Here is a 20923-nt window from a genome sequence, read left to right as displayed (position 1 = left end):
CTCTTTTGCGAAACGTTAAATGGCCGATCGAATCTTTTCACCTTCCAGGTTAGCCAAAGAGCTGAAGACTCGACATCGTGACTTCCCCGACATCACCTCAGGAGCTTATGTTATGGAGGTTATAGCAAAGACGCCAGCTGCAGTGTAAGAAAGCCACTGTGCTCACATGGATCACAAATTATTTGCTCACTAAATAGATCTTACATTTTTGATTTTCTGCTAGATGCAAACAAAAATTGAGCCTAACTCTAAATGCGTACTTAAACCAACCAATAATTTTGTCACTCTCCTCGCTGCCCCCTTGCAGTGTAAATAAATACAGATTTTTCATTTCCTCTCTTAATTTTATGACTCTAGCTCAACTTTCGAGCAGGCACTCACACATGCAGCCTCCCACCCAACTGACCTACGAGGATGTAAATTGATGCCTAACTCCAGCGTGCCTCAAGTGCTGTTCTTCTAAAAAAAAAAAAAAAAATTCCCCTTCCTCCCACAACGGCATCAGCCACCATCGCTGCTCCAGAGGAGTGGGACGCGGGAGACGCTGAGGTCAGCCGTTTCCTCCGAGCCTCATGCAGGGAGGTGACTGGCTGTGCTGCGGTTTCCTGCGCCTGCTCGCTTTGTCTCTTTCCTCCAAGGCTTCATCCGAGATTACTCACCGCTTAAATCACGAGCTCTCTGCACAACATTTCTGTGGTTCCTTTAATATTCTGTGTTCTTTTCTTGGCTCCATTTTCGTTGTTTTGATCACGGTCTTTGTTGTCTCGGTTTATGGTTTTTGTTTTTTGGAAACCTTTACCGTGATGTAGGGCGCCTGACGTGCCGTGCTGAGGGTGTTAGAGCAGCTGAGAATAATGAGAGCAATACGTGATCGCTGTTGTATTATTGGATGCCGTGGAAGTGAATGTGCGGTGTGTACATGTGGCTGTAATTAAGGAGGAGTGTTTAAAGTCAGTTTCACTATCCCTGCTGATCTGCCTCTTTTTATTATGGCAAAACATTTGACCAACATGTTTTCTTTTTGTTTATATAAATCTTGACATGCAATTAATAGGTTGTCATTGCTTCATGTAATGTTGACGACTGTACTGGAGACGTGTGCGTGCTATTAAATTAGACTTTTTGATCAAATCTAAAAAAAGAAATTGGTTGGTTTCTGTGGAATGAAGTCGAAATGGTCATAAAAGCAAAAAGAATGTTTTATTTTTTTAAAAAAGTGTTGAGCACTTCACATCTTTGCTTTGTAACTTAAATGTAGGCTTTTACAAGCTTTAATATGTCCTAATTTATGAAGAAAGTTTCAGAATTTCCCTTTCACGTTTCTCAGATGTACTGTTCGTACCCAGAACATTTGACAAGGAAGGTTGAAAATGTACGATGTAGATTTTAACACAAAGGGATTGCTAGTTCGAAAACACTTTACTTAATGATTTTGGTATCAGCTGAAGAATTTAGGGAGGTTTGCTGCTCCAGGCATGTGGTCCAGATGCCTCCCAGGGGATGTGTTACAGACATGTCCCTCCAGGAGGAGGCCTCCAGGCAGCCCCAGGACTTATGAGACAGATTATATCTCATGGTCGTGCTGGGAATCTCTCGGCGCTTCAGTGAAAACTGGAGGATGTGGCTACGGAGAGGGGAGTCTGAGATCTTGACTCTGAGTTAATGCTCTAAAATATACAATAAGCTGAAAGTAATATGATGTTTTGGGGTGGCTAAACCTGCGCCAAAACAAGTATTACTCAACTAAATTATTCAGGCCTATATATATCAGAGAGTATAAGCTCCTCTGAGCAACTTGCAGTTTCTGAAGCCCTCAATAATTAATCTCTTCTTCTTCTCTTCAGTGCTGGACTTAAAGAGCATGATGTCATCATCTCCATCAACGGCCAGCGGATTTCAACAGCGACTGACGTCAGCGCTGCCATTAAGAAAGATGACACTTTGAAAGTTGTTGTTCGCCGTGGCAACGAGGACGCCATCCTCACTGTTGTTCCGATGGAGATTGACCCCTGACTCGTTACGTATGGCACCGCAGGAGCTGGCGCAGGGTTGAACTTATCACCAGTGGACCTTATGTGGGAGGCGGGGCTTCGAGTGACGCACCCTCCACCCGCCCCCGTGGCCGAAGGCCCAGAGACGCCACACATCCAGGAGAATTCTGGCTTTGTCTTGAAAGAAATGACTACAGGTGCTCTGAAAGCAGCGCTGTGCTTTGTTTTCACTTTTAGTCCTTAATGCTTTTATCAATGCTACTACTGTTTGGTCACAAACATAAAAAAAGATATTGTATATTATTGATATTTTTTTTTCCCCCTCCTGCTTTGTTTTTGTCCTATTTTTAACATGGACTTTAGCTCAGTCAGGCCTTTTGCTTTTTATGCAATTTAGATACTCACTGAGCAAATCTGATTTGTAATGTATTTGTTGTTTCCTAGACTCATTTTTTAAAGTACTGTAGAATTACTTTTTTTGTAATTATGTGATATATGCCGAGACAAAAAAAAAATAAAGGGTTTACCTACATTTTTTCACATTAAATATTCTGCCCTTGTCATATTCTTTTCCTCTCATTTCTCTGTTTCAGACACACATAAACCCACTCTTTTGGTACTGAAGCCCATTTTTGCCACTCTGGTTAAAATAAATGAATAAAAATCCTCTAATTCTTAATTTTGAGATACCTGCTCAAAAGTATGACTTAGCATCAGATGCTAAATCATAAATTTGAGATGATCTCGTCATAATTTTCAGATGGCATCTCATATTTGTGACAGAGGATCTTTTTATTCTTCATATTGGCAGAAATAGGCTCCCATACTTCTGTACCTAGATCAATATATCAATATTTTCCTTGTGAGTGTGCAGAGTTCGTGTATCTTTGGCTCGTGCTTATGCACACACACACAAAGGGGACTCAAAGCCAACCGAAGTCTGGATTGAGTTTGTTTTTATTGCCTTCATATGGGCTTGATAGCGCGGTCTGGTGTGATTCTTGGGCCAGGGGCTGAGCAGGCTGACCTCAGAGACAAAAAGTGCGAGCCAAACGAAGATCTGCCCCACAATGCAGTGGTTGCAGATGTTGGGTTTGTATAAACACACTCAATGTTTGCAAGAGGGATTTGTTTACCGCATAAATGTTGGAAAAAGATGATAAAGCGGAGCTTAGGAGATTTACAGAGACCAGTGCAAACTTAAAAAAAAAGCTGCTTCTTGAGTTCTTTAAAAGTGAAATCTGTGAAAGTAAAACCACACAGAAGATGTTGTTTTTCTTCATTTTAACCCAACGTGGCTCAGATTTAATGTATTTCGTGCTGTTTAACTGTAGAGGAAGTCAAACCTCAGCTTCTTAAACATCTCCTGGCTGTAAGAACGGGAATATTTTTCGGTGAGAGAGTCAGTGGTTGGCTTTACAGTTTTCACATTTGACTTGCAGAGCAAACCATGTCTCTAATAACCACTGGATGTTTATCCTTCCTTCCATTTTTCCATTTCCATGCACCACAACGAAGCTTTAATACAGAGAAGAGCCTTCCATTGACTGCTTACTGCACAGTTGCATGACAAATGGAATTTACTGGACATTTGATAACAATCTGACTTATTTTGTTTCATTTTTATCATACGATGTGTGCCCAGTCGATAGATTTAAGTCCTTTGGAAACAAAAGTACTAGAAAAAGTGTAGAGTGAAAAAAGAACCTCTAAAAGTACAGAAGACGGCTGGGACGTACTGCTGCCATCTCCTGGTTTTCTGTCAGAGTTGCATTCTGTGATTTATGAATCTCAGGTTATCTCAATGAGTTTGAGCAGATTTTAAACTCAAAGGTTCTGTGTTATTTCACTTGACAATGGCCCAGATTCTTGACTTATTTAATCAAATATTGTAAAAAGATGAGCGATTACTGCACCCAAAAAACACACACACAGAACAATGAGCTCATATGTAAAGATTGCTTGTTCATTAAGTCATGACTGCTAGACTGCCAAAACCGAAGTTCAGAACAGTCAGTCATGCAGGGCATGGCTGCATTACATCACCACCTCTGGGCCTTGATGTGGACTGACAGTTTCTTTTTGGGTCCAACTACATCCAAATGTCAAAAATCGGTATGTTTTAACACTGACTGAACACAGTGTTATATTTGTCTAAATGTTGCAGTTTTGACAGAAACTGAAGTGATGGAGACGCCTTTGGTTATGTGTCAAACTGTGATCTGTGACTCTTCTGAAAAACAAAAATATATTAACATGAGTTGTCACTTTCTCTGGAGGCCTGTTGAAACCCCACAACAACTAACTCTGCAATATAGATGAGAAAAGCACCTAAAGAATATTTTGAATGGTGCTTATGGGAAATTAGTTTTTCCTTGTTTCTGAGCAAGGAATTGTAAGGTATGTCTGAGTTGAGTAATGGTCATTTTAACGTTGATAAAATTGGGACCACATTGCCTTGCAGACCCAGAATTGATGTTTTATTCATTTTACATCATTTACGCCCCAATGGCAGTGCTGCTAAACTGCTTGCTTTTTTGATAGGAGTACACTAAATGCATTTGAACAGTTGATTCAAAGAATATTCAATATTTTATGACGACTATGTTTCATCAAAACAACAAATTAAATACCTGAAATAAGTGTTTCTCTGTTCGTATAGTTACCCAGTGTGCAAACCAGAAAACCGGTCATTTGTGTGTTACGCCTTTGCATATTCAAAATGGCAAACATTTTGTGTAATGGATATTCTGCTGTAGGTTTACGAAAATTTATATAAAAAAAATAAATAAACAATTTTTCTCAGTTTATATTATTTAAGTGTACTTGTAGATATAGTTGTCGTATTTTCTACACTTTTAATACACATATGACTTAAGTACAATAGAGTGAAGGGAATGTTTGTGGGCACAAAAGCATTTAAAGTTCTAGTGGGTAATGTTGTGCTGATGCTTTTACAGATCTTCATAATTTTTTTTTCATTTGTTATCGCAGACAAATATTATATCAAAGTTTGCTATGAGTTGCTCTCATGGCTACTCTTCCATGGCACTTAAATTATCCTGAAATAGCCCAAGCTTTCTGTGTAGAGTTTGCATGTTTTCTCTGTGCAAGTGTGGGCTTTCTCCACGTACTGTAGCTTCTTTCCACAATCCAAATGTGTGTCTCTGTTTAGACTTCCTGAAGGGCAGGTCACCTCTAGAGGTAACGCAGGTACAGAATATGGATGAGTAGGTGTACTACAGCAGCTCCTTAAGGTGGGCACAGAACACTGAACATGTAAACCATTGCATAAAGGTAACTCTGTAACTTATTTCTGGAGACATAACATACCATTTTTAAAACTATTTTGATTAATAAATCGTCTCAGTGAAAACTGACATTTTTTTATTTCTTTTCACCTGATTCTTCAAAACTTAGGTGGATATTAAAAAGAAAGTGATATCAAATGCAAAGGCCACACACGGTATATTTGAGGCATTTTAGAGTTTTTCCCCCCGACAGAAAGAGCATTTGCTTTCTAAAAGCCTACTTTAGTTTTACATTTAGTTATCAACCATGATGGTTTTAGGATCCATTTTTTGTGTGGTTATGCACATGGTTTGCTGAATTTCCTAAAAGTCGCCCTGCTGTAGACTGCAGGGTCACCAACCGACCGTATGCAGTTTTGTTTGGCACGTCCTCAAGTTCAAAAAGCGATCCTGCAGCGCCCCCTGTCGCTTGTTTTGATTTTATTCTGAACCAATCAGAGACGCGTTTGTTGACACAAGCGCAAAGCACGGGGCAGCATCCCTGGCGCTGATTGGTCGATTTCCGTTCTACCAGCGTAGTACGTGATGAGGGTCTTTCCAAGCATCGAGGAGGGAGGGGATATTTTAATGGCCGTCAGTTGCACCTAAAAAATGCAAAAACTCCGGATTATCTTCTATATTTAGACAGGTTTAGCGTCTGGTACGTTTGGGACGCCTTTCTTACACAACGAGCATTGCTTTTGAGACATATTTAGAGCGGAGATGTGTTTCTAGTGCCTTTTCTGCAGCTCTGAACGGACTTTACCCGCTTGATTTGTGCGTGAGTGGCCGATCAGGCCTCGCCGGTTGGAAACAAGCGGACGATTAGCTGGAGTTGAAAGGTAATAGTCTGCTCTGCTTTCCCCCTTCACACTTATTACAACTTTTGATGGTAATATATGCACTTAAATTTCTACGTATGCACGATCGGTCGTGTTTGAAAGCAATCTTCCCTGCGTAAAATCCTGCGAGGTTAGAAAATGTAAACAAGAGACTTACGTTAGCGTAGTTAGCAGTGCTGAAGCTAACAGCTAACTTCGCAGTAGTTAACTTTACATGCAGGCCGAGCTGGAGTTAGCAGACGTAAATAAGTTATATTCTCTGTCAGTGACAGGTAATGTAATTAACTTTTATGAAAGTTGACCAAACTCCTTCTGTACCTCTGCCGTGTCGCTCAGACGTAAAGAATTAATTTGAAAGCTAAAGCTAGCAATGCTAACATGCTATCAACCGTCAGTTGACTCAACTTTGTCGAATTGACTGACTTTCCCAAAATCAAATACTAGTTTGCGCTTTCCTAAACGTGTTTAGTGTTGCAGTAGCATTAACATTTATATAGATATTACGATTAATAATATGTTTATGAATTTGTATCATATTCTCCAGATGATAATCCTCTTTAAACTAGACAATTTCGCTTTTTCTTTTTGTATGAATAAGTGCAAGTGAGCGATTGTGGTGTTTAAGACATGATTATTTGTTGCCATTTCTATTTGAAGATGTACTTTTCATTTTAAACCCACGTCTGTGTTTCTCGCCTATTTTTCAGTACACCTCAATTAGTAACAGCAAGAAAATTATTAACCAAAAAAAAATTCAATTGTTTTACAATTAAAATGTGTAAGCATTCTCTTTCCAGCGTCATCTCTTAAAATAGGACAATAGTCTACAAACATATAACAAAGATGTCTAATATTCAGCTATTACATGCAGTCTTTGTGCAAGAGGACAGCTTTGGGCTATTATGGGGGCAGAAGTCAACAATAGTCAGAAAAATGTTGACAGATTCAGAAGGTGCCAACATTTTTTACAATACTAGACATGTTCGCTGCTTGCCTGGTGGGTACGTGCCTACTGATCATACAGTTTACTTAATGTTTGTGTGAAATGTTGAAGTTTCTCTGCTTCTGTCAACAGAGAATATGTAACATACAGCATTCAACATGACATCCAGATTTGGTAAAACGTACAACCGCAAGGGAGGCGAGGCTAATTCAAAATTCGAAGAGGTCTTCTCCAATAAAAAGCCCACTCTGACTACCAAATGGGGGGAAACCACCTACAAGGCTCAGCTGGGATCTAAAAGGCCTCTGTTAAAACCCGGTGAACTCGACGCCCCCAAAAGGCCCAGGCTCGAGGACAGTGACAGCGAAGAAGATCCGTTTGGTTTTGACAGCGACGAAGAGTCCAAGACTGTGACCTCTCACGGCGGGCCGGAAACGAGCGTCGCAGAAAAGGATGCAACAAAACCTGCAACAAAACCTGCAACAAAACCCGCTGAAGTGCAAAGCAGAGTGACTGCTGCCGCTGTTTCTTCTGCTCAACGCTCTGCAAGTGTAACAGCTACTTTTACAAGTAAGTAAACAAGAGAAAACTGACCCATTAGGGCCTTTGTAATGTTGTTATTTTATGTCACATCATTTTCCGTTAATGACACGTGTGTAATCTTTATTTGTTGCTCAGTTGTCACCCCCTGATAACTAGTTTCAGTTTTTATCTAACCTTAAATAATTTTATTCTCCTTTCTTAGGTAAGCAAGCATCAGAGGAGAAGAATGTTAAAAACAACCAGCCGTGGTACAAAAGTGCATTAGATGGAAATCAAAAACCTGCAAGCCCGACTTCTTTGTCAAACACAGTCTTTTCTGAAAGCAAAAACTCCTCAGTGTCCCAGACACCTGTTTACTCCACTCTTTATTTAGACCCCATCCTAAAACTATCAACTGATGCACCGGGAGGAAGCAAAGACCTCCAAACGTCTGTTTCTTACGATGGATTTTTGCCAGAGGAGGTGAAGAAAGCAGAGCAGGAGCATTCCACAGAGCTTCCACCAGAACCAGTGGACAACATTCCTCCCTCCCCGTTTACCCTAAGAGCCTCAAACTGCAAGAAATACCAGCGGCCCAACCGACCTGATAAAATGCATTCTGAACCTGTTGAAAGCAACAGCGACAAACCCACCGACACAGCGAGTGCCCAAGTCAAACCCAATAGTGTCCTTTCTGCGAGTGCAAGTAGTACTGCTGGCAGTGCTAAAGCAGCAGCTAAACCAGCAGCTAAGCCTGCAGGCAGAGGTGGTGGGAGAGTGCGGGACTACACGGTTCTGCACCCGTCCTGTGTGTCAGTGTGCAACGTCACCATTCAGGATTCAGTTGAGCGAAGCATCGACGAACTGGTGCCCCAAGCTACCCCTGCTGACCTCGGAGAGTCGGGTCAGATGAAGAAGAAGTCTGATGCACAGCCAGCTAAACCTACAAGGTGAGTGATTTTTTTTTTTTTTTTTTAATATTTTTTTTGGGTTAATGTGTGCCTTGAAAGCAGCTTTATAAAAAAAAGATTTACAGCTAGTTTTCCAGTTTAACAAACAATTGTCTTAAAGGAGTAGCTCCTTTGGTTTTTTTGAACTAGGGTTATGTGTGTTTACGTATGAGGAGTCAGTGTCTTACATGTTACCACATTTGTGTTGCTGCACACAACTTCACGCTTTAGTTGTTTCACTTGAAGATATGCAGATCAGTTATTTGGAAACACTGCTATTAGTGTATGCAGTGACCATCATAACACCTCTGTTTACTTAGGCTTCAGTAGTTTCTGACCTATAACCTTGTGCTGACTTTTCTTTTAGTTGTCAAACTTTTAATAAAATCGTTTTATCCACTGAGTTAGGATTCTAAAATAGATGCAGTTTTAATTGTGTTGTCCTGCTTTAACTTCCACCCCTTTGTCTGAGTAAAAAAACTTCAATAATACAGAGAAGAATGAACAAATCTGTTCCCCCTCCCCTTTCTTCATGTGAAGGTTTAGACCCACCCAGGCGAAAACAAAAAAGACTAAGGCTGAGACCAAACTGGAGTTCTTTGGCTTTGAGGACAAAGACGGCGAGGAGGATGAGGAGTGTTCTGAGGGCGGCGCGGCAGGCAAGAGCAGCTACAAGATCAAGTACTTTGGCTTTGACGACCTAAGCGAGAGTGACAGCGACGACGAGAGCTGTCAGGTGAAAGAAAAAAAGGCCAAAAAGGCGGCCGCAGCTTTAGCGTCTCTGAGCTCCGGTGTGGACAGTCCCCACACCAGCGACTCTCAGGACAGTCAAGCTAGCAGTAACACAGGTGAACAAATAGAATGTTGCCACGGCAAAATCTGCGACGACGTTCGGTTAATTTTTCTACATAATCCTTTGAAACGTGCTTCGACTTTTCCCACAGATGCTTTTGACTTCTTAGACGACCCCAGCCCCGGCGGCATCGATGGGCACAAAGGGCGACCAGGAAAGCCAAGTGACAAGTCCAAGGACGCAGGCAGTGGGTTCAAAAAGATTTTTAGCGGACCTAAAAAGGTATTTATATGTCTACATTTATCGTTTTCTTCTTTGCTTTCATAATTTTTTTGCCTCTTATGTACAAGTTTAATTTTAATTGTTATTAAAACACTAATTCTAAAACTGAGCAGGCAAAAAAAAAACGGAACTCTGTAGATCTACTTAATTATTAAACTTGACGATGAGAGATTTAGATGAATGCAGAGGAAGTAGGAAGTTGAGCAGCTTAACATAAAACACTTTTGGCTGTTGTTTTATATAATATAATTCCGTGAGTCAGCAGTAATGTAGGTTGGAACTACACTTGTGGACTCGAGGGCTGAATTTCGTTGTCCAGGGATTAACTTGTGATTCTGTTCTCACATGAAGTGACTAAATGTGTGCTTTAAAGCGCGCACAAACGTGGGTGTCATGTGCAGAGATTTGAATGTTACCTCCTGGTCAGGCCTGTATTTATCTAATAACTCAGTTCCAATTTGTGATGTTTTTCTGCCCACGTTTCCCTTTTTAAAATGTAATCTGAATCATGTTCTGCAGTGGCTTTGGGTTATTTGCGATCTGTCCTCCTAATTCTGCTTGTTTACTCCTTCCAACATGTTTAGAAGTTTCTGCTTTGCCTGCGTAATGTGCGCTTGAGTCACACGATGTGCCATTTACAAGAAATGTTTTGTGCTGCATGGAGACTATTAAGCATCACACTGAGGCTGTACTTGTCCTAGTTTATCAACAACATGAATTTAGTGGTTTTATAGATATAAAATGGAAAGTTTTATTTATAGGCTTTTCTCACGCGTTTCAAGGTTTAAGTTGGTGTTTTTCTGTGATGCTATGATTAAATAAATGGAACCAGTTACATCATATTACACAGATTGTTCTTTCTCTCTGTCAAAATAACAAATTTATTCAATTCTTCTCGTGCTCCAGTCTCCATCTAAAGCTGTGTACAACGCTCGCCACTGGAACCAACCAGAGCCCGAGGAGATACCCGTGCCTCCACTTTCTCGATCTCATACTGCTCCGGTGAGACATTGTGCTTAGCTTTATTGCACCTTTCTCTACACTAATCTCAGGTGAAGTCTGTCTGTCAGTGTGAATATATGTGTGTACGTTTAAAGCATTTAATTTAAACATTTGCGTTCTTATTGTGCACAATTGGGTCGAGTGCTATGAAAGGGTTTGGTTTAAACCAAATGCTAATGACTAGAACAATTTATCACAATGTTTTCCTTCTGTTCACAAGTCATTGGTCTTTTAGTGAGGTTTTATTTTGCCCTAAATTGTTTCTTGAATTATTTTACCAGACAAGCGAACCTGGTTTTTGCTTGTTTATTTTGTGCCGAATTCACTCCGTGGAACTAAATGTTTGTTCGGAGACGGTGGATTCCGACAGCAAGGATTTAAAAATTGTTGTTAACTTTGCCCTAATTCCTTTGACATCTGTTAGCAGCAGTTATTATTATAGATGTGTGTGCTTAACAAGCTGTTCATCTGTGGTAAATTCTGCAGACACGTCATTATACAGATTTTGTTTTCTTCTTTTTTTTGTGTGTGTGTGAGCCTCACTTCCCTGCTTATTTTCTTCCTTAGGCCACGTTATCGAGCAGCACCAAGGACAGCAACTCCCACAAAGATGACGGCTTGTTCAAAGCCCCACCGCCACCACCAAAAGTCATCAAGTCAGAGACCATGCCCACGCGACTCAACCAGGATATTGTGACAGCGCTAAAATGCAGGAAGGAAGATAAAGAGGTGAGTTCAGGGCACAGTGAGATGGCTTTTCTTTTGCTTAGTAACAGCAAGTGAAGAGAAAACTTCTCTACTCTGTGTAATTTTTTAAAATATATATTTATTTGCACGCTGTTATGAATTAATCTTTTTTTTCATGATGCTTTTACCCCTTTAATGCATGTTATACAATAAATGGCTTTCATTTCATGGATGTCAAGCTCATTATTGTTTATTTGAACCCAACTGTGAGTTGAAAGTAGCAATAAGGACAGTTGCTGGTAATTTAAACACCCCTACAGCTTGTGTCATTTACAGATGGCCTTCTAGCTTTAGATCCTGCCGTTAGCCACAGATCCCCTGAAGTACAGCATTACCAGCCACAATGAGCTGTCGCCACACACCGATGCCGTTTCAAACTCCCAACGTGATGGCTGCTACTGGTAAACATACAGAAAGAACTGCTGATCAGGCCCCGACTCCACATGCTGAGCTGTTATTGATGAGGCGTATTAGCACAGTTAGCTATTATCTGTAATGCAACCTGCAGAGAAATTTAACAGTGAGAGCGGTTCGATTGATGTTCGCGCAGACGCATCCCTGGACGGGTACGCCGCTTTTCAGCCGCACGGCTGTAATTAACCCCATTCCTCATTTACCAGCTATACACAGTGGTGCAGCATGTGAAGCACTTCAACGACGTGGTGGAGTTCGGAGAGAATCAAGAGTTCACAGACGACTTTGAGTATCTGGAAACGGGTCTGAAGAGCAGTCAGCCGCTTAACACAAGATGCCTTAGGTAAGTGGGATAAAGCACTCTGTGCCCTCTCCTTGGTGAGCTTGTCAACTCTGGTCTGAGAAGGTTTTATTTATTTATTTTTTCTTGCACCACCTTAAACATACTGAATACAGATTACCCTGAAATGATTAGAATGATAATACATGTAATCGAAGTATTGTTTATAAACCACTTATTGTCTTGCAGATTAATTTACTCAAAAAATATACAGGTAATTAAAATTGGGTTTAAATGAACACAAAAGTGTTGCTGTGCTTTCCTCCCTTCTCGTCTCAGTATAATCAGCCTGGCCACGCGGTGTGCCATGCCCAGTTTCAGGATGCACCTGCGGGCCAGAGGAAAAGTGGCTCAGGTCTTCAAAATCCTCAGCGATGCTCCACAGCACTCGGTCAGTCCAGCTTCTTTTTTTAATTTTTTTTTGTCATTTTCTGTTTGCATTTACAAGAGGAACAGTTGTGTATTAACTTTTTGCAAACACTCGGTGCACCCCAACGTTAGCTGTACACACGTAATAATATCCAGTGTTTCCAACAATAAGTTCATATTTAGGTGGGCAGAACAGGTTTATGAACAGCTACACAGATTCTTGATCATATTTATCTTGTGTTAGTTGCCTCCCAAAATAGAACCACTTTTCTATTTTTTTTTTTACTCCAGAACTGAGTGCAAAGCATCGATTCAGCTCCATTTTCTGTCTCAAACAGGAACATATGCATAAATCTACCCTCTGGCTTCCCAGAGCGCCACACTTGTACACTGATTTTATTTTTAACTTCTAGTGTCGAACTTTCTGTATTTTTGTCTACATTTTAGATGATGTTTTTAAATTTTTTTTACCCGACTCTGCTGTTTTAGCCTCTAATAAGACAGACCTGTATTGTTAGCCTGTATTATAAACTTTGACATGATTGGGTGACCTGCACATTCCTGAACAATTATTTACAAAACACGATTCTCTATTTATTCTTTAGGAAGTAACCTTTGTTTGTTTTGTGACAGTCTTTGAAATATGCTATTATTTAAATAAATACTGTGACCTTCTTATAATGTATGAATTAATTGCACTTGTAGAACTGGTTAGAAATGATCACATTGGGCAGCGCTGCTTAAAACCCCAAACCAATTCATTAAAGCCAGCCTCTTGTTCTTTCAGAACCTCGCTCTGTGCACGGCTGCCCTCATGTACATTCTGAGTCGGGATCGTCTTAACATGGATCTTGACAGAGCATGCCTGGAGCTAATGATCAAGCTGCTGGAACTGGACCAGGACTACTCAGGCAGCCAGGATCAGCTCACTGCGAAGGAAGTGGCGAAGGTCAAAGAGAAGATCAGGAAGCTGTGTGAGACGGTGCACAACAAGCATCTGGACTTGGAGAACATCACGGTGTGTTGTTTGTAATCCAAAGAATTTTTTTTTATTCAGTTATTCCTAAATTTCTTGAATAGAAATGTTCAGAAATGAGGTCCAACTCATTTTTTAAAGAATAACTTGGTGAACTTTATGTTGTTAAACTGCATACAGATTAATTAGTGAGTAAACCTAGTTTTTGCATATTTGTGAAATGCTTCATGCAAATAATTCTACGGGCAACATTTATCATTAGGTGCTTTATTTTGGTGCATAAATGACAAAGTTGCTGGCTATGAAATATTATTGTCCCTAATTCTGCAGATTTGAAATCTTTTTTTTTTATAGACGGGCCACCTTGCCATGGAGACGTTATTATCACTGACCTCCAAGAGGGCTGGGGACTGGTTCAAAGAAGAGCTACGGCTACTTGGAGGTCTGGACCACATTGTAGACAAAGGTATGTGTAAGCTGATCCGTTTTTTTTATCAGCTGTCTGCGTAGTAGTTGTAAAAATGTGAGCAAGTCTTGTGTGTTGGGTTTGTGTCGCCACAGTGAAAGAGTGTGTCCAGAACCTGAGCCAAGAAGATGACAAAGATAATCTTGTCGCAGCTCTGTGGGGCGCTGAAAGGTGTCTGAGGGTGCTTGAAAGTGTAAGTACAGGGTTTTTTTTTTAAACATGAGTTCTGCCTTTCAAGCATACTCAAGGATAAGATTACTTTAACTTTGTCACCAACTTAAGTTTAAAAATAACCTTTTATCTTTTAACTGTCTTTGTTAAAGGTTTTTGATCAAATATCTGCACTTAAAACGAAGGCCTTTGTTTGTTTTCTGTACTTTTAGAGCCTTTGGTAACATGTAGCCTCCACTAATACTATTTCCCTGTGATATTCTGCTAACAGGTGACAGTACAGAACCCAGAAAATCAGAGTTACCTGATTGCCTACAAAGACTCTCAGCTTATTGTCTCTTCTGCTCGGTAAGCACCATCCAATTATTTCATTTAATTCAGCTCACCCTTATTCTTCATTTTTCCTTTATTGTAGCAATTAGATTAGCCCAGTAATATAACAGGTGACTCCTGCTTACTAATATTGTTAGCAAAAAATTGACTGTTTTTTTTTTATAATCGAACCAAACTGGCCTAAAAGTTGCTGCACAGACCAGAAGCCAGATGAAGCTGATCTCAGTTGTCTTTCTTTTGGCTTTTCTCTCATTCATTGTTTCCAGCATGTGTTGTTTCGCTTCGCTTTTTATGATTTCTCATGAAAACCTTTTTTGTTCCTGTCGCCAGAGCTTTGCGGTACTGTGAGGATATGATCCAAAGGTACAGCAGAGCGTTGAACAACAGCTCGGTGTCGTCGTCGGGCGTGACACTGCCGCACTGTAGCTTCAGCAACGTGGGGAAGGCCGTGGAGGATTGCATGAGGGCTGTTATAGGGGTGCTGCTCAACCTTACCCATGACAACGGTACGTTCACTCAAAGCTGCGTTTTGGTCTCTAGACAGTTTGTTTCTAGCAGTGCCTCCTTGATATGAATGCATTTTCGAAATGTCTTGACTCCAATTCGGATCATGTTTCTCAAGACTGGTTCGTGTCCGTCTGGATTTCCAACAGTGTTATATACTGCAGGGACTGACGTTGGCTTGTATTTGCAGAATGGGGAAGCACCAAAACGGGTGAACAGGAGCAGCTAATAGTGACCGCTCTCAATTGTGTCCTTCGAGTGCCACGCTACATCCCGCAGGAGCAGCGCTTTGACGTGCGAGTATTGGTAAGGTTGTTTACAGGAACGAAACGATGCAGCATGAACGCAGTTTCTGACTAACCTCCGTTTTTTTTTTTTTTTTTTCCCTCTCTTTCTCTTTGTGTTTCACATTTGTTGTGTACATCAGGGTTTGGGGCTCCTAATTAACCTTGTGGAGTACAGCTCCAGAAACCGCCACTGTCTGGTGGAGATGGAGTACAACGTGGATGACACATGTTTGGAAGACAGCCTGACGCAACCTGCTGACCAAACACAAACGGAGACCGCAGCAGCGTCAGCTGAGGCTCCGGGAGACGGGACTGACATCCCAAATCCCTCAGGAGCTTTGGCTGCCCTGGTGAAGGTACAAAACACACATTTTCTAGTTGTCATTTCAGGCGTTTATTTAGTCTTAACAGGAGATGTTTTCATGTCTTCCCGTGTAATGATGATTTGAGCACAGAAAAAGTGATGAGCTGTGGCAAGGGTAAAATGTTGTTTTTGTCTGTTCTGATGAATGCACGGGGGGGGGGGGGGGGGNNNGGGGGGGGGGGGGGGGGGGGGGGGGGAATCTGCTAATAAGCTGTTTCTTGCCAGGAATGTTGTTCATTTTATATCTCTGCACACTGCACAGAACACAAGCTGCAACATTCAATAATTCAGTCAATAAACTCACAAGGATGTAGTCATGTTCTTTTCACAGAATAAATACTAATCAGCGAGTGTAGGTCGATGGATGCTGGATTTAATTTTAAAATCAAAATGTTTTACTGTTATTCGACTCCTGCTTTTTAAACACTACTTCAAACAAAGTTTTCTCTGATTTAAAAAAAATTAAAAAGAAGAAATTATGCAGAATTTAAAAGAACAGATTTATATCACAGTATTTAGCACATCTGACTAGTCTGTTTCATGCAGAAAAACCCCTTATATTTCATAAAGCATTGCTGCAAAAATACTAACTAGCTCCAGCTTTGGCTTGTTTTCTGACATCCCAACTGTTGTTTTTTTTCCCCCCACTAAATCCCAGCTCTTCCTTGAGAGGGAACGCGCCGCCATCCTGGCCGAGGCGAAGACGGACGACCTCATCAGTGAGGCCCCCAAACCAGCGCTGGACCAAAGTGGAGAGTGGCAGGAGACGTCAGGAGAGATCCAGTGGGTGGCGTCTGAAACCAACGACAGCCAAGCTGAAAAGAAGGAGGAGGAGGACGAAGAGTTGGACCTAAATAAAGGTAGACACCTGCGTGTGTTGTGCATGTAAAGGGAGTCGTCTTTAGATTTGTTTCGAGTCTAGACAAGTACGTTTAATTCTGGAGCCATTACTTTTGCATGGCTCCGTCCTAATTATATATTTTTTTTGCTTCTTCGCTGTAATTTACAGCTGATGAGTAGATTACAGCAATTACAATTCAAGTGAACAAAACTACAATATACTGCTGGAATATGGAGACTAAAAAAAAAGGTTGCACTTATGATTTGATTTATGCATGCATATTGCAATCCATTTTTCATTAGATAATTAGGTAACTATAATTAGGACCATATTTTTATTTTTTTTTAATCCCTTGTGTTTGCTGTAGCTCTGCAGCACGCAGGCAAGCATATGGAGGACAGCATCGTTGCCTCCTACACGGCTCTGTTACTCGGTTGCCTCTGTCAGGGCAGCCAGGTGAGAATATGCCAAGCGCACACACTCTAATATGATTTGAGGATATTTTCTCACCCAAAGATATTTATGTTTGTCACCAACGTCTCTGTCATCCTCAGATAAATGTGACTACTGTGAGGAAACACCTTCCTAAAGGGGATTTCTCGATCATGACAGAAATGCTGAAGAAGTTCTTGAGTTTCATGAACCTCACTGTGAGTATGATCGGCAGGAGAAATCGTGTTTTTTTTTTTTTTGTTGTTGTTGTTGTTTGGTGATGCCGACACTGAGATTTAAGTTGAAAGGCATACGGAAAGTTGCTAAATCTTGTAATGGAAACAAATCAAATTCATTTTCTGAAAACCAAAAAAGAAAAAGAGTCATTTTAAAAGTGCTTTTGGGTGTTGATTCAGGCCTTGGTTCCATGTAAATTGAAAAAAAGGATGCAAAAAGCAATTTATTTGGACTTATTGAATAAAAGCACATTTTTCTGAAGTACCGTGGCTCGTACCCAAAAAATAAAAAAACATTTCAAACTCACCGATTTTTTTTATTTTTTTTAATTATAAGGCCAAATTACCTTTTTCATTACAAATTATTTCAGCCTCACTCTGAGAAAAAAAGCCTTAATCTATTTTTTTCATTTATTTATTAAAAGACTGAGGGCTGAAAAATATCTCAATCACAAATGTAAATAAAAGGCTGTCTAGTTGCTCAACTAAAATCTCTCTGTAGCTTCCTAGCTGCTGTAAAATCGCAGCTACTTTCTGCGTTTATGAAAGACTGCCATGTAGAAAATGTGATCGATATGTTTTTATTATTCTTAAGGGTTTGTTTGTTCTAGTTGTTCAGTTCAGTTTATTCATAAAACACTAATTCACAACAAAAACGTATCTCGGGACACCATACAGAAGAAAGAAAAAGCTAGTCTAAATCTTAAATCCAATTTGGATCCAGATTCAAATCCGATTAATTCAATTGGTCGGCCATCTGGGGGTTCTGAGGACAGGAAAGACCAGCAAACATACCTGCTATTGATCCAGATGTAGTTTCTGTGAGAAGAAATAGGCAGGTAATGTCAGCAATAATTATATGCACAAAAATAGAGAATACAGAGGGTTGGGACATGTGGTCAGTTTGTCCTCCGGCAGTCTGAGCCTATAGCAGCAGAACTAAAGGATAGCTCGGGAAACCCAAACCAACCCAAACTATAGGATTTATCAAAAAGGAAAGTCTTAAGCCTGACAGGGTGTCAGCCTCACGGACAGAAACAGGAAGTTGGTTCCACAATAGAGGAGCCTGAGAACTGAAAGCTCCACCTCCCTTTTTAGAAACTCTAGGAACCACAATTAAACCTGCAGGCTGAGAGCGAAGAGCTCTGTTAGGAAAATACGGAACAATAAGATCTTTAATATAAGATGGAGCTTGGTTGTTAAGAGCTTAATATGTTAGTGTGATTTGCAAATTCCATTCTGATTTGTACAGGGAGCAGCATATTTCAAGTAGTTATACGAGTTTTGGAAAAAAATCACTAATTGGTTGGATTAATATTGAACTGTGTCACAGTCACAGATGGGTATTTTGCAGCAGCTTGAAATGTGATTCATCCTGTCAGAACTGATGACTGGAACCATCTGTTTCATAAAAATTGCCTTTGAATAGAAGCTTAAAAAAAAAAAAAGAAGTCTTTACTGTCTGTGCCTCAAGACCCTACGAGCACAGCTGTGCATGTTAGCCCTGTCTCACACTCCTGCTTTATTTTCCCTCTTGTGTCTCCACATGCAGTGTGCAGTGGGCACCACAGGACAGAAGTCTATCTCACGGGTCATTGAATACCTGGAACACTGTTAACACACAGTGAACCACAGCGAACTCTGCACATTTAAAGGGATTCCAGACCACCCTAGTCCCCCTCCCTCTCACAACCAACTAAGAGGACTTCGACTTCACTTGATCGCTTGAATCTCCCAGATAAATGACACTGGTGCATCGTATTTTGTTTTTCCACTCCCTTTTCTGGAGCTCAGCCTGAACCAAAGCCCTGCTCGCTGACAAAAAAAAAAACCTGCAAGATTTTCCTCAGTCGCCCGACGAAGCCCGCATTTCAAACCTGAACCGGATTTCCATCTGCCGACAGGAGCTGCGCCAGAGGCCGAACGCTCTCAATAATCTGTGGAATGTCACGTGAAACGGACTCAAAGCGGGATGGCTCCACGCGTCGTCCCGGAAGGTTTTGACGACGGCGGGCCACGGGGACACACACACACACACACACACACACACACACACTGGGACTCCTGTTCCCTGTCAAGTCTTGATTTCTGGTCGCGCAGCCAGAGTGTGAAGCTTTGAATCAGATTTTATGGATCATTACATTTTAATCTCTGCCTATCTACGTCCAAGCCAAGGTTGAAATAATTGATCAGCAGGGAAATCAATCATTTTCATGGATGTTAGAATGATGTCTATATGTAAGCCAGTGTGAAATGATTTTGAACATCCATTAACCTACGTGTTTGCAGTTAGGCTGAATGTTTAAGGCGACGAGGAGTTTTAAGCTTTGGTTTGTATGTTTGTGCCCGACGATATTTTTAGCGATGAATCGTTTTTAGGTTTTCCCTGTAGTCCTCGAGGACTTTTTCTTCCCCCCCCCCAAAAAGATATTACTGTTAAAGTCAGGACAGCTTGACACACCATCTTTGTTAGGCTGTTCTCTGAAGGAGAATGGCACTTACAGCTGTCACGTTTTATTCCTCCCTCTTCCCCTCGTCTCCCATATATTTTTATATTTTAGTCATAGATTATTTAAATTTTAAGTAATTCAACAGTGTGTAATTACTATATGCATTTCAAACTCACAGGTATACCACATGATGAATTGCTCCAAATGATTGTTGTGCTTCTTTTTAAATTTGTAATGAAATAATTTTGAAAAAAAAAAGATATTTAATTTAAGGCTTTTTCTTCTTGTTGTGTAAGTGCAAAGTCTTTACCCAGTTGAAATGCTGTTGTTTGGATATAATTAGCCTCAGCAGATCAGCTCATAGACTGGACGGATGTTTTTTTTTTTTTTCTTTTTTTTGGCTTCGAAAGGCGCAGTTTTCAAATCATCGAATTCATAAACGTCATTTTATGCTTGCGATTAATTAACAAAGTGCGTCCAGCCGTACGCAGCCGATGCGTCTGCATCGGACGACATTTGCTCCCATTTTATTTATTCCGCTGTCGTGTCATTTTACCTGTGATTATGCACCTGAACCTCTGAAAAGCCTCTGTCGTGTACTGCTCACATGTACGATCACTGAACCGAATTACAGCCATACCTGTATAAAACGACAATTTAATCTGGTTTGTAGAGCTGCAGCGAGCGGAGCTGCAACAGAATTTACTGTTAATTACTTTGCAAAGTTTTTCCTTTTTTCTTTTTTGGGTTGAAATGAAATTTTAGAATGTAAATACTCCTGTACAAAGCCGTTAACGGACATTTAAATTACGTAGACTCCTCTCTTTTTTCCCCTCTAAACTCTTATATTTTTATTTTATATAATATTGGAGTTGTTTGACAAAAAAAAAAAAAATTGCAGGAAGTGGGGGGGGGGGGGGGAGTTTGTACCCGTTTTAAAACCATTGTCTCTGGTTTCATGTAAATAATTGTATCTCAAAAACTGTTAAATTGCTACTTTCAGTACACTTGTGTGTTTTGTTTCTTCCGACAGTTTTGATTTATTTTCCTACTCAAAATCTGCAACTATTTTAAAGCCTTCGAAGCTCAATGAGGGGAATGTATCGGATTACTCTGCTTTGCCTTTTTCCCACTTGTTTCAGGGCGGAGATGAGTGTGTTCGCACATCTGCGAGCTCCTGCTTCGTCTCCGTTTGACAAAACGCCTGTGAAAGATTAAGAGCTCTGATTCTGGTTGGTTCGCCCAGCTCCACTCGGCGGTGGCAGTTTGTGGACACGGCTCCTCAGTTTGACAGATGCATAATGGAAATTTAAAATTCTTGCTCCTAGTTGAGACTCGACTTCGAAATTGCTTGAGGAGGGTGGTGGTGGTGGTGGGG

The 20923-nt window shown here is 40.7% G+C and overlaps 2 protein-coding genes across 2 annotated transcripts in view; both read left to right on the top strand.

Moving 5' to 3' along the window:
* The window catches only part of htra1a (HtrA serine peptidase 1a), a 28540-nt gene extending 26002 nt beyond the window's left edge, over positions 1-2538 (top strand). Inside the window, exons 8-9 of the mRNA XM_017427965.3 lie at positions 49-144; positions 1845-2538. Of these exons, the coding sequence (XP_017283454.1) occupies positions 49-144; positions 1845-2013 (265 nt within the window). The 3' untranslated portion in view covers positions 2014-2538. The remainder of the gene's footprint in view (positions 1-48; positions 145-1844) is intronic.
* Positions 2539-5827: 3289 nt separating this feature from the next.
* Positions 5828-20441, top strand: wapla (WAPL cohesin release factor a). The gene is made up of 20 exons (XM_017432458.2): positions 5828-6123; positions 7199-7636; positions 7812-8538; positions 9079-9386; positions 9483-9613; positions 10520-10615; positions 11183-11344; positions 11983-12119; positions 12396-12507; positions 13273-13503; positions 13816-13927; positions 14023-14120; positions 14370-14446; positions 14762-14937; positions 15126-15241; positions 15363-15578; positions 16245-16446; positions 16795-16883; positions 16982-17077; positions 18648-20441. The coding sequence occupies exons 2-20, from the start codon at positions 7225-7227 to the stop codon at positions 18711-18713; spliced, it is 3564 nt and encodes a 1187-aa protein (XP_017287947.1). The 5' UTR covers positions 5828-6123; positions 7199-7224; the 3' UTR covers positions 18714-20441.
* The last annotated feature ends 482 nt before the right edge of the window (positions 20442-20923 follow it).

Source organism: Kryptolebias marmoratus, linkage group LG22 (genome assembly GCF_001649575.2).
Source record: "Kryptolebias marmoratus isolate JLee-2015 linkage group LG22, ASM164957v2, whole genome shotgun sequence".
NCBI classification, from domain to species: Eukaryota; Metazoa; Chordata; class Actinopteri; order Cyprinodontiformes; family Rivulidae; genus Kryptolebias; species Kryptolebias marmoratus.
The sequence above is the reverse complement of the archived record's forward strand: the minus strand, read 5'-3'. Positions and strand labels throughout refer to the sequence as shown.